General features: G+C 34.0%; 1 protein-coding gene across 1 annotated transcript in view; it reads right to left on the bottom strand.

The window, feature by feature from the left end:
- Window positions 1–4,946: 4,946 nt before the first annotated feature.
- The window catches only part of LOC131046425 (vacuolar protein sorting-associated protein 41 homolog), a 69,908-nt gene continuing 60,012 nt past the window's right edge, over window positions 4,947–14,842 (bottom strand). The window contains exons 13-19 of the mRNA XM_057980159.2: window positions 14,583–14,783; window positions 7,011–7,088; window positions 6,798–6,917; window positions 6,483–6,563; window positions 6,246–6,331; window positions 6,084–6,165; window positions 4,947–5,803 (exon numbers count right to left, since the gene is read on the bottom strand). Coding sequence (XP_057836142.2) covers window positions 5,348–5,803; window positions 6,084–6,165; window positions 6,246–6,331; window positions 6,483–6,563; window positions 6,798–6,917; window positions 7,011–7,088; window positions 14,583–14,783 — 1,104 coding nt within the window. The 3' untranslated portion in view covers window positions 4,947–5,347. The remainder of the gene's footprint in view (window positions 5,804–6,083; window positions 6,166–6,245; window positions 6,332–6,482; window positions 6,564–6,797; window positions 6,918–7,010; window positions 7,089–14,582; window positions 14,784–14,842) is intronic.

The raw sequence follows: 14,842 nt of genomic DNA, 5'->3' as shown, positions 1-14,842 counted from the left end.
TCAAACTCCATTATTTCCTTGATATTGAAAAAGCAGTGGGATTGGTCTATAAAAGTACTCGCTCATATAAAGCATGGTGTGAGTAGCAACTGAGTGAAGAATAAGGCTTGAGTCTGAGTCATAGGAAAATCTGTGTATGCTCTTTGCACATGCACTTCATGCAATCATCCCTGCAGATCAAAAACAAATTCTGTAGACGTAAAAATTGTTCTCTTAAATCAATCCCAATATTTTTTATTAATCAAGTGGATCCATTATGTAATAATCTTATTTTCTATTATATTTATCCATAATATCATTCTATTTTTTCATCATTATCCATTAAAATTCATATATTCATTTATTCTCCACTAATCCATTAATATATTATATTATTAAAACCATATTTTAAATCTCTTGCATACCCAATCCATTCCCTACTTATCATTTTCATATTCATCTATTACAATCACCTAATGAATATAGGATAAACACTTACACCTCCAAACCAATATTTTATCCCACATTCATCCTACAACTTGGATTCCACCTTGAGGGCATCTATAAATACTTGGCTCCCTCTCATTTCTCGGCCTGGCAAATCTCTCTATCATTTGCATACTTGAAGTTTTCTCTTGCATTCAAGTTTTCATATTTGATCATTGTGTTCATTTCATTGCTTTCATATATCTATTTCATTTCATCATATTTGATATCTTCATATCCATCCATCATAGCTTCTTGTCCATGTGCTTCTAAGAGCACCCATATATCGAACACAAGATCTTGATTAGTAGGAGAACAATGGAGTGAGATTTTTTGTTTAATGCATGTGTGTGTATGTTTTGTTTTCAGTTTTGCATGTGTTATATTTTGCAGGTACTTCATTGATAAGATGTTGAATCATCTGAATCTTGGCTCATAAGATCTCAGATTTGATTTTATCCATCTTTAATGTCTATAAGAGTTAGATGAAGTGCATAATGTGAAAATCCTGCGACTTACAAATCACTATTTAAAGCTTACATTACACTTCTATGATTATTTGAATACAACCATACATGTATCTTGAATATATTTAGAAAATAAATTAATCTATTACATTGTTCATCACTTCACCTACTAAAGACCATGGGATATGTCTACTTCTTGAATATAGTAAGTCATATAAATCACCCTACTAACATGAGAGTGGCACACATTTTCCATATTATATATTGATACTTAACAATATTGCATTAAAAAGCAACATATACTGACACAATTTTGCCTCCAAATGTTTCAATATGCAAATGTGCATTTTCTTTTGTAACTGAGCATCATGAATCATGTGCAGTATCTAATGTAGGTCCAATGAATCAAATGCCAAAATAATTGTAATTGTCTTGATTAAAACTTTGATTTTGTGTATAGCTCGATCAATGAGTTTCAAATTATACATGTAATTAAACCATGGAGACTACTAAATTCTTTTGTGACATTCTTCAGATCAATGATACTTCTCATTGCAAGATAATAATGCACCAAGTAAACTATCAAATATGACAAAAACATCCAAAACAAAGTCCATATTGTTTCAAAGTAGGTTGGTTTGTTGATGTTGAGGAGCCGCCACGAACCCTGATCAAGTTCTCGGCCATTGGGATTCTATTTTGCACTACATTACCCACCTTATGTTCATGTATTTAACACTTCTTGTTGTTATACTATTGTCAATCATATCACAATTGTCATAGTTAATTTTATTGCTATTGCATTGATGTTATGTTGCTATACGTATTGCTACTATATGACTATGGCTATTCTTAATTATGATGTTATGTTACTCGATATCAATTGAAGTTTTGAAAATTTGGCTACATACATGCATGTTGTTGTCCCCCTACGATCCCCAAAAAGTGGCCCCCAGACTATTGCCCCTGAAATGCATCCTCTGCATATCAACAAAAAATAATGTCTATATGCTCTTGAAAATCATAAAACAAAATTTTGTACAATTTTTTCTATTCGTAAAATTTGTATACAAATTAGCTCAACAAATAACAACAAATAGTATACATCTTGTGTTTATTGTAAACATATATGGTAAAAGCATTTCAAATAAAAAAAACATTTTGCACAATTTATTGGTTTCAATTAAGTTGTATACATTCATACTCAATTTCTTTTAAATGTCAAGATCAAATTACTTATATTGTAAACAATTATTATTAACAATGCCAATATTCATTTCTTGCGACTCTTCAACCCTCTAATATACAACTCAAAATATATCACTATCGGTGTAACCATTGCACCTAAATTGGTGCAAGTGCTAGTGTAATCTATTGTTGAATTTTTAAATAATATGTTGGGTGGCTTTTGCAATAGAGGTTTTTCTTTTGAAAGTTTTCCCCACCCTGATCACTATGTTGCTATATACAAGTTGTTTATATTTATTTATGTTAAGAGTAACAATTGTAAAGATTTGAAAAGTTTTTGCATTATCATCTCTCAAGATTAGTATAGAAGTTGTTTTGCTACCTTAACTTACAATAAATATGAATAATTACTCTTAAAAAATGTGATTGTTTTAAAAAAACATTTTTTTCTAAAACACTCCCCATCTTTATAAACTTATTTTGAAGAAATAAAATATATTGTATTTCTTTTCAATTAATTTTCCACAAAGCTATAAATGATAATGTAAGTATCCTTTTGATCACCTTTTTGTACCATGAACTTATTGACACTCAAATTAATCACTCATAACATTCTTCTAGATAATTAAATATAAATCATAGTTTAATTTTATATTTTTGGCAACTTTAATATTCAACTATTCAATGATTTTTTCCCCTTTTAACCATCCCATTAGCCACTGGGAAAATATGAAGGCAAGGACATTCCTTGGATATTACCTAAGGCATAGACCTTTCATGTTGTGACACAACATGGGCAATAAGTCATCCTCATATAGGTGCATTCACTTTTGGGTATTCTTGTATTACATGTGGCCAAGTACATGTGAGTAGGAAACTATACAAAATTGTAAATTACATGTGAGTAGGAAACTATACAAAATTGTAAATTATTAGGAAAAGAAAGATATTTTTATAACATTTTAATATGTTCAAATTTGTAGCAAAAGATTAAAAAGATAAAATGTTAAAAGATCTCGTGTAGGATGTATGAAAACATAAAATTATGGGAGGCATAAAAGGTCACATTCAAAGATAACAGGTTTTCAAATGGGATTCTAACACCCTTTTTGCATATTTCGTGCTTTGAAAGTAATGGAGATTGGTGTCCTTTACACGTGAGTTTGTCATGTTCACCCAAAAAAAAGGGTCTTCATAAAACAATATTAACGGTCCTAATGAAAGCCATGTACGAATCATAGAGTCTTTTAAGAATATCAATCTGCCATATGACTTCAAAAAGGAATGGCATCAACAACGATAGCATGTGTAGAATGCATAAGGTTTCACACTAGTTCAATGAAACCGCACCTCACATCAACAGAGAAGGTTGTGGCGGATATAGCAAAAAAAACCGAAGAGGATCATCATGCATATTGATCAATCATTGACAAGTGTTTATATTGAAAATTGCTCATGATGATGTAGAAGTTCAGATAGGTTTCCTTTTAGCTGGCACAAACGTCAACTATTCATAATCACAAGGCCTGGCATCACAAAGAGCAACAATCAGCATTTAAAACATATATTGACAAGGTTTAAACTTAAATATCAGAAGTCTTGTCCCTCGTTGGCCTTCACATCTCCTTTGGCTTTTCCTTCAAGCAATATGGAGAAATGGAAGACTAAAGTTTTTCCAAATTGCAAAGCACAAAAAAATAGGAACCTATCTTAAATCATCATTGACAAATGCCTTCTCAGGCATCTGATTGAGTTTGCCTTTACTGCCCCACATCAATTGAATATCTCATTTCCTAATCCTCTTACCAATTCACACCTGCGCATCATTGTTTTTTTTCATATTTTTACATTCCTTTTGAAAGTAAAGTTGCTTTCACTCTCCATCCTAAAATCTCCATAGCATATGATTTTGAAACAAACACATTAGGCCTAGGCAATGCACACTTATTCCACACTTTCCTTTTTGTTACACCCCTACTTACAATTACCCTCCTCTGTACAGTGATGCCCATTGTTTCCACATGCTTCTCATTGTCTCCTTTAGTTCCAACTCTTTATTTAGCTTCTTGTCAACGTACCCCATGCACAATCAGTTCAACTGCTAGTAAGATATACTTGAGTATTGATCAGACAAGAAAGAGAGACACAAGATCCAATCTTCTATAAAAACAAGGAAAAGTCACTAATCATTTTTGCACAATACCCCTTTTGAATCATTTGCGATCCTTTCTGAAATATGACCTCTTTAGGAAAAGCTCAAGTAATATTTGAATGAACCGTCCATGAAGAAATTAGTTATTTGAGAGTTGGTCCAGCCTAGATGCATACATTTTCATACCATCAGCAGACAGCACACAATATAAACCTTGAAATTCTAGCCCAAAGTTTGAGTTTCAAATACAAAGAGATTTCAAACTGCTCACCCAAAACTTGAGTTGGACGTTAAAGAAATTTCAAGTGCTCATTTATACAACATTCAAAATCCTGTGTGAGGCATAAAACGCTTAATCACTACAGTTGGTTTCTGTGGCTGAATCAGAATTGAAAGTATTCTACAATAAACAACTCAAACAAACATAACTTAATAGACTGAAAAATCAGATCCCAATACAATACATCAGATCTGAGTGAATTCATGGAAGATAGACTGATGAAGGTTGCCTAATAATATTAAAATAATATCACACAATTAAATATCAGACTATCCATTTACACCCTCGATTTTTGGCAACCCTGATCATGCGGTTGATTATAAACCAGTTTAGAAGAAACTGTTATTGCTTCAGTTCTTTGTGTGCAACTGCCATTTGTCACCAACTCTGCAGCAGTAAAAATTTGTTCATCTAACATTGAGTAGGGTGTGCCGTAAAAATTTCAGAAGTCTTCTTGGAAGTCTAGCCTTTCAATTTTTTAGTTTTAAAAAAAACGAAATTTTAGACTGTACAAGTAAAAGAATCTTTGCAATATGTCGTGTTGGAATGCTGAATTTCAAAACTTTTGGCTTTCAGTATAATAAGCGTATACCTCCCACCTGAAAAAACCTAAAGTAATTACTCAACATAAATCGATTATCACTTTGAGATGCAGAACCTGCAAATGGGAGGAAAAAAATATGGAAAAGCAAACACATACTGTCAAAGGATCACTGAAGAGAAACAAAAACCTATATAATGTTACAAGCATGAAGGCAAGGCCAAATAAAAACAATGCACACTTAAAGTTGGCAATCAGGCTTTTCTTTTTGATGATTTTGCAGCTGTAGTGCACAGAATACAACGCATTCGCAGCCCATCAGAATCAGTACTAGAGCCATCATCTGATTCTTCATCATCAAAAGAGTTGTCATCTGGATCTCCAAATCCTCTGGAAACTTTTGGGTTGCTTTTTTGGGTTGAATTTTTTGTGACTGATGAACTTGTGTCCGTAAGACAGGTGGTATGATAAGTATGAGTGCAAAAGAAAGCTACAATTGAAACATTCTGGATAGAGATGGGATCCAAGCATATGCAACACCTCCCAGTGGCCCTTGAATTCAAGTTCTTTGTTGTGCTCTTTCCATTTCTCTGTCCTCTGTCATCTCTAGCCCGGTGCTTATTTGCATTGAACTCATCTTCCCTACTTCCAATGTAAATACCATGACGAGCCTCATAATAATATTTCACCAGCAGGTTCACACAGTCAGCCTGTTATTGCCAAGCAAGACAAAATCAAGTCTTCACAAAGAATCAACACAAGCCAGTATAATGACATTAAATAAAAATACCATTCCTAATACACGTGAAATGTATTATAATCTACTTCTTAACTTTATTCACAGAATATTTAACAAAGGCAAGTCATGCAATTCAAAAGTTACCCATTCAATCTATAGATGCTTTGATAATAAACACCTTGATATTCAGGTAAATAGATCTATAAAAAGTCTACTAGCAGATGAAAACATAAATCTTAAATTATTAGTACCTTCAGAATGTCATTGCAACCATGCCGAAGTGAAGTTTCTGTGCGATAATCTGTGATAATTTTGACAAGCCGGTCCCTCAACCTGCATAAAAAATATGTTAATTTCTATTTCCAAACTAAACAACCAGGAAAATCAAAATAAACAGGCACCAGTATACTTGCCTTGGGATAGGCAAACCGTTTGGTACCATATTTACAATATGAAGCGGATCTAGATTACCGACTGTGTGCTCCAGTAACATTCCAACCTGATTGTGATCACCCAATGGAAGTTAGAATTCAATGTCTGATATGACTTACAGCAAGAAACCAAAGCAAAAAGGATTCAAACAAAGAAAAGCAAGACAATGCGGATAGTATATTATCAGAAGTGAAAAAATAAAAGTTCCATGTGCTCACCATTTCTGGATTGCTGAGGCTTTGCTTAATCAGCTCCTCCCACAGATCATCATCATGTTGCATTGTGACAAACTCTATAGCCTGCCAACATAGGGAATCTTTTAATTGAACACAACAATGTCATTTGTGCATCCTTAATGCTTGAACTATGAGTGTTTGAAGTTTCTGATCAGTGAATCTTCAAGAATGATGAACACTAAAGTTTGCCTGGCATACTTATACACAAACTTCTACTGGCATCCATGAAGATTCCTTCAGTTGCCACAATACTTACGTGCAGATAAATGATAATGGCTCGCAAAAACACAATCCTACCTGCTCCATATCCTCCAATTTATTTATGATCAGTGCAAGAGCCTTCCTTGAATTGCCCATCCTCCCAAGAATAAATACTTGCTCTTTTATAAGGCCTCTTCTGATACAAATCTCATAAGCCTGCATTATTGAAACTTGAAACTCTGCTCACTATTCAAAACAACAATAATATTATATATTTCAGTTGGAAATTCACCACAAGATTGTCTTCACCTTGTCAAGAGAGTAATGCTGGCTACTGAGAAGGAAATTTTCAAGCAATCTGGGCTCATATTCTGCATAAAGCTCTACCTACACATAATAGAGTTGAAGTTAGAATATGTTTAGTCTCCAAAATGAACTGAAAGACACTTATTTTTCCAACTTCTTAGAAGCTCACATGATTGTAAAATTAATTGCATTCCCAAGGGAAAACGAGTCTTGATATCAGTTGGATGATATAGAGTTTGGAGAACTGTACAAGCCTCAAAGACTGATACAAGAGGTTATCAGCCTATAAAAATTAAGACAACTATTAAACCAGAAGTAGATAATTATGCAAAAGTTTGTAAGCACTCCAATAGCCAGCATACCCTAGAAAAGCAATTAAGTGCCTTAAATTCCACCCACGATGACAATTCAAGTAAAAGTAATATAATAAAACACGACATTAAAGGGTAATAAATATGCAAATCCATGTACTTGAAAAACAGCGCAGCATATCAAATGTTCAAACAATGTGTATAAGGACGAGGATTCTGTACACCCTGCCTATAAAAGAAAAGAAGCTTGAGCACAAAAACTAATATTACTTTTGATTAGTAAAAACTATTACTTTTTAAGCTATATTAACTATAAACAAAATTATTAGACTAAGAGTAGTTAGTACAGTTTGAGAAAACAAAGCTGCTATGCTATTTCACCCAGTAGTTGTTGAACAGCCATTTATACGATAAGGGCTAGATTTTAGAAAAAGTTTCTAAATTCTAGCGTGGGATATATAAATGTTTCGCGCTGCAACTTTTCTCAGTAACCTAAGTCTCAGGGATCGTGTTTGTGTTTGAGTTCGGTGAAGATAAAATTTGGAATAAGTTTGTCAACTGATAAAATTCATAGTTAAATTCAAATAATGTAAATTTACAATACTCATTTTTAATATAAAAACCAAATACAATAGTATTTTCCTCAAGTTTGGTTATATTATTTTGATCTCTAAAAATATTAAAACTTAATTTATTGTATTAAATTGAAAATATTGAACTAGATAAATTTTAATACACTCAAATTTAAATAATTTTTAAAAATGAATTATGTATCATAATTACATTGTAGAATTTAAACCTAAAATTTAGGCTTAATAAAACATAACAAAAAATCCAAAATAAAACTAAACAACATTAGTTTGTATTTTGTAAACCTACCTTTGCTGCCAACACAAACACTCCTCTGCTGATCCATGGCACAGACAAGGATACAGACTGCTACCAAGCGCACCAGAAAGATTGAAATTCATTCATCAGTTTCATGGGTGAGCAGATAATGATTATGATTCCTCTGTTCAATCAGAAATATACCAAAAAACACATAGCAGCATCACACTCTACACAGCTGACTCAAGATATGGGTATTGGACCTTTGAACATCTGCTGTAAAATGCAGCAATGAAATGGCATAGGAAACCTACATAGAAAAATTGTACGGCCATATTTATGGTAATTTTTAACGATATTAGGTTTTTATTTTCAAGATTTGTGGAATTCAATCTTTTTCAATAAAATTCACCAAACCTGATGACTTAGCCCGTAGCTATTGGGAACAAGAATTAAGTTGTAATCTATGTTACTGGTTTGCTACAGGAAAGTGTTCGGTTTGGATCCCAGTACAGTGCAGGCAGGGATGTGTCTCAGGGACATGTTTCAGCTTGATGAATCCAACTCAAAGCTAGACTAATTTTGAGGAACCAATGGCTAATCCGGCAAATTTTAACATTTTTAAAATCTTTTTTAGATTATTTTTTATTCTTACATTTGACTTGAATGTATCCTGTTGGAATAAATAATTCATATATTAATTATTCACTTAATTATATTAATTCGCTAAATAATCGATGCCTTAGTTAGTAATTAATTATTGGCATTTATTAGTTAGTTAATTAATTAATTATGAATAATTAATTAATATTTATCTCCATGCATAATGCAAACTAGGAAAAACAAACCATGTTTAGATTTTCGAGAGTTTCATGCATTAATTAAACTATTATGTTTTTTGTGCATACATGACTAATTCATGCATTCTATTTTAACTCTCAGTCTATCTTGTAGACTCCACCATTTAGGGTTTCTATCATTAGAGTTAGATTTCTTTATAAGGATGTCAAATCCTTCTTTGTAATTAAGCAATAAGCAATAAGCAATTTCAAAGCAATACATTCAATTATTGTTAATTGTCTTCAATTCTCTTTGTTGTTCAATTTTCTCTTATTGTGTGACAGGTATTCTTGTAGAAGATGACTGGGCTTGTGGGATTCGCATTTCACGAATTCTAACATGGTATCAAAGCTCCAGATCTGAAGATTCTTGTTCGTTTTTTTGGAGATTATTTGCATGTGCAGCAAATTGTTCATCTTGGGTTAATTTGGATCACACAATTAGTTCCAAAAGGCTCGAGAAATTCAGGACCGCCTTTCGTTTCGCTGAAATCCGATATACAAAGTCCATTTTGTAGGGGTTCGAAGTTTGAGGGTTTTCTCTATTCTAGAGTACTTGAAAATTCGAAGCTTTTTGGGCCCAAAAGGACCTCCGGTTGGATTCAGAAGGCCAATTCCATGAATTTTGATATATAATTTGCCTATTTTCGATGAAAGGGGCATCTAGGGCATGATTTTTTTATTGGCACAATTTTTGAGGCACAAAAATCCATACAGCCGTACCTGCACCAACGTCAGAAATATTTTCCAAAAAAAAATCAACTAGCTGGTTTTTTTGCCAGTTGATGTCAAAAGTTGTTTGCACTCCCGGGGGCATATCTTGTGCATCCGAACTCCGTTTTTCGCAAACGAGATATCGTCGGAAAAATGATTCAGAACTCTATCCGGATCTCGGGTCCATTTTTGCAGATAGATTACCAACCCACTGTCTCTTCCTTCCAAAGTCAATAGTGCTTTTTCTAGCGTTGTTCTTCCCTCCTGTGATCCGAGCTCCATCTTTTTTGTCTCAAATCTATATTTTTTGCATTGTGGAGAATAGCATTCAAATTCTCAGTACCTGTCATACCTCTCCCTTGTCAGCATTATGGGGGGGTTTCTACTGTTGGTGCTAATGCTTCCTTGGTTTCGCGTTGGAGTGTTCTATGTATTCAGTACTTGTTCCTATGTACTAGGAGATGCAGGGCCATTTACCCATGCATTGACTGTGAGATAGAGCACTTACGTACTTGTTTCTATGTACTATGAGATGCAGCAACCATTTACCCATGCATTGTTAGTGAAATGGAATACTCACCATATCGACACTCTTGCATTCCTATTTCTGGAGGTTAGATTTTCAGCATCATCGCAGTCATTTTACTACAATATTTGCAGCTTCTTCATGCTTAAGTGTTTCTTCGTGCTTGTCTTTTGTTTCTCTTTTGGAGAAGAGTTTTGTTCTTCATTCAGGGTTTTCTCCTTTGCTTTGTTTTTGAGAAACATGCATGTTTGTTCATGGGTACCTCATCAGGCTTTATGTCGGGACCCATCATGCATTCATCTTTGCATGCTTTTTCCTATATCTTTGCCTCTCCCAATTGTGCATTCAAGGGGGGTGTTGGAATAAACAATTCATATATTAATTATTCACTTAATTATATTAATTCACTAAATAATCGATGCCTTAGTAATTAATTATTGGCATTTATTAGTTAGTTAATTAATTAATTATGAATAATTAATTAATATTTATCTCCATGCATAATGCAAACTAGGAAAAGCAAACTATGTTTAGATTTTCGAGAGTTTCATGCATTAATTAGTCTATTATGTTTTTTGTGCATACATGATTGATTCATGCATTCTATTTTAACTCTCAGTCTATCTTGTAGACTCCACCATTTAGGGTTTCTATCTTTAGAGTTAGATTTCTTTGTAAAGATGTCATATCCTTCTTTGTAATTAAGCAATAAGCAATTTCAAAGCAATACATTCAATTATTGTTAATTGTCTTCAATTCTCTTTGTTGTTCAATTTTCTCTTATTGTGTGATAGGTATTCTTGCAGAAGATAATTGGGCTTGCGGGATTCGCATTTCACGAATTCTAACAATCCTTACCCTAAAAACCTCATTTCAAGGCATTTGAAAGACGGTAGTTTATGTCACTGTGAATGCAAAACACAAAAGTCACTCATTTTTGTTGAACTTTCATTTCTGCTTGCCATCAAATGAATAGACTTAAAGATTGATTGGTGAAGGTTTCAAAGCGATTGGTTTGCTATTCCTACACATGTACAAGAGCTCGTTTGCTACAAAGAAGATTGTACAGGAAGCAAGGAGGTTGGTTTTTTTAGTTTTTTTCTATTTTGATCCTTAGTTGGACTATTCTACAACATCACCAATCCATTTTCTACAAGTTTCCTAGTGAAATGACAATGAAACTCCACATGTTTTATCACTTGTGGAAGACTCAGCCTTGCTTGAGATAGTTTCATGTTTAAAAGCATCCTTCAAAGCCATATTACCTCACATGCTGCTTTAATTGTTCCTCGATACTCTACTTTGGTCAAAGAGAGAGATACTACTAGCTGCTTCTTACTGGTCCATGTGACTGCACCCATGCCAAGATTGAAAACATATTTAAAAGTGGAGTTTTTGTCATCAACAGAACCCACCCAATGTGAATCTGTGAGCCCAACAGCCTAGGATCTTTGCTTCTAACGTACAGAATACCAAAGTCAAGTTGTCTTTCACATATCTCAGCACTCACTTCATTGCAACCCAATGTTTTGCCTTTGGTGCAACCATGAATCTGAAAATGGAACTCACAACATAGCTCAAATCAGATCTAGTGGCTGTAAGAGAAATAAAACTGCCCACTAGTTACCTAAATGCTGACTTATTTATTACCTCTGAGTCTGTTTTGGCTGAAACCTTCAACCCTTTCTCTATAGATTTTGCAATCTGTCATTTTAAACTTATCAAACAAAACCCAGGTACATTTAGATTGAGAAATAAAAATACCACCACATGTTTGCCAAATTTCTACACCTAGGTAGTAATGTAGGAGATCTAAGTCTATCATGTCAAAAGCTTCACTCAAATTACTTTTGATATGTTCAATCAAATGCCTCACTACCTGTAACAATGATATCATCTACATAAATGCCATTTGATTTGTTCAATATGCTCCAGAATATGCAGGAATCTAGCTATAGGTTATCCAAATCTAAGTTTGATAACTCTAAATCACACCTCCAAAATGGCCTCCAAACCAAATAAGAAAACGCAGCTCTCAAAATGATGTGCTAGGGCATCACAAACCAAAGCCCTTCACCCTTCCAACTACGGGGAGCCTGTATGTCTCTCTGAAACCAAGGATACTCAAGGGTTTCAAGCCTCAAGCCAAGAGACTGCAGCAGCAATAGAAAAAAATCTAATCACATAATGAGCTCCTAGAGAACCCTAATTTGTTATATTGTTATATAGTGACTCCCAAAAGAGTGACTTAATCTCAACCATAGATCCATTGCAAGCCCAATCCAATGACCCATATAAAACCCTCAAAAATGAGCCAATAGGCTCCTTAATTTCCAACACCCCCTTGCCCTTTTTTGCACATGTTTAATAGAAATCACTTAAAGTCCATGTCTCTTAAATCGCTAAACTCAAAAGGGGGAAAATATTAAGTCACTTAAGTTGCATAAAAAGGCGTGCCCACGACTTAAAATCGCTTAAATTTGCATAAAAAGATGTGCCCAGCAGCCAATGCATGGTTAAGCCTCATGGCTTGAGTTGGGGACATTGCAAAGATGACCATTACAAAAGTCAGGAGACAGATAAATAAAGGATGTGTTTTTAACACCTTCACAATCGGCATATAGTTATAGTCTTTCCCTTGCATATAGTTTAGTATCTATGGAATGCTGTTCTCTTTTTTCATGTTTCGTACATTTAGCTGTATAGAAATCAGAGTTTTCAATGACAAACCATCTAGTTCTAGCGATACCAACATCTCTCTCAAAATAAAATCTGGAATGATCTACTGCCTCTAGATCCAATCTCAGATCTGCTATTGCTAAAGGAGTGATATTGACTTATGTGAACTCCAAACTCCTTGATTTTCACATCAACATCAGGAAGGATGCTAGCAATGTTGCTGTGGTATCAGCCTGTAAATCCTGTGAAAATAGACTTTGAATGGCATCCAAAGCAATTTTTTAACAGCTCACTGCTTGTGGAGACTCAAAATTTTCTATCCAAATTATTTGTTCAACTTCAGATTATTCATGCAAAAATCAAAATTTTGATTGATCTGTTCGACTGCGACACCATAGATTTTAGACAAGTTCCTAGGAAATCTAGCAGGTATGCCAACTAAAAAGGCTAACGATGGCATTTCAGCCCCCTAGTCAGTAGCTGTTTTTTGACAACCTTTGATCATCCCCATGATGAGACTGTATTGTAATCAGGGCTTTCGTCATCTGCTGATCCTTGTTTCCGTTGTGTGTGTGTGGCATGCCCACAATGAGACTCTATTGTACCTGAGGCATTTGCCTCCCCCTGTTCCTTGTTTCTGTTGTATTAGAGAGAGAGAGAGAGAGAGAGAGAGAGAGAGTCTTTATTTTAAAATATATATATATGTGCTTAACAATCTACAAAGTAGCTCAAATACCTAACCACAGATATATGTTCATCATTAAGAGGTATCAACCTCAGATGCATGAAGAAACCCATGATCAAATCTCACTGAAATAGTCATCTATTGGAACGTCACACTATGTATTATTAATTGACATGGATCCCAGTAAAATATTATTTAGTTAATATTAAAATAGATATCCCAGAAGTGCAAACCTACTTTTGAAACGAAATACACCCAACATATGGTAGCCAATATAATGCATCATAAATTCCAAATCCCTTTTTGTGATTTGGATAAAAAGCTCCAAGTATTCTCTAAACATTGTAGCCTGATTACACAAAATATTGCAAAAAAGAACGTAAAAATAAATTAAATTTACCTTTTAAGCATAAACATTCACCATTTCTAGGATGGCCACTAGATAATTATTTTCAATTTTTTTAATGATTACTCAAAAAGCACTGCAAAACCTGAGATATTAATTGTATTTAAGCTCAATGGCATCAATAAAAGATGTACTTGCACGTCTCTCCTGAACGTTGGTTCGTACTTTAGCATAAATTTTACAAAACACAGAAATCTTGCCCTGTGAAACTAATGGTAGATTCTTTTCAATTCAAGGGAAAATAATACAGAAGTCACTTTTTCTATGCCCTTCTTCGGGTGTGTCAAATCCTTCATCCACTGAACACCAATCCACCTCACAAGACAACATCATTACAGCCTTTGACACCCCTAGGCTCTCACAGTAGAATGCCTCCTGCCTAATTACCTACTAAGCATCTCACAATATTAAGGTTTACGTTGTATGTTATGCATAAACTAAAGCTAAAATATAAAACAATGCAGTACACTAGCATCTTGTTGATATCAAAAATTATGAAATCACTCATCACCACACTAGCATGCAAACCATTTCATTTTTCGCATCAACATCATAAGCAAACTATTCAATTTACAAACAACTATTACCTGAAGGCCATGAAAGTCTTCCCCTGCATTAGGATCTGTCTCAAATAGTGCATGCAAATATTCATGCAAGTATAATCTGTGTGTCTTATCATTGCCAAACTTCAACAACTGTGAAACTACATCAGATGGTGGGATAAACTTCCGTTGCTGGACAAGTAAGACTACAGCTCTTTTCAAATCTAAATTCATCAGAGCTTCTGCCTGCAAATAGAGATCAAAGTGGGTGCCAGTTGTCAAAAACACAGACAAAAATAATATAA

This window comes from Cryptomeria japonica, chromosome 1 (assembly GCF_030272615.1).
Source record: "Cryptomeria japonica chromosome 1, Sugi_1.0, whole genome shotgun sequence".
Classification (NCBI taxonomy): domain Eukaryota; kingdom Viridiplantae; phylum Streptophyta; class Pinopsida; order Cupressales; family Cupressaceae; genus Cryptomeria; species Cryptomeria japonica.
Note: the sequence above shows the minus strand (reverse complement) of the source record. Positions and strands in the feature narration are given on the sequence as shown.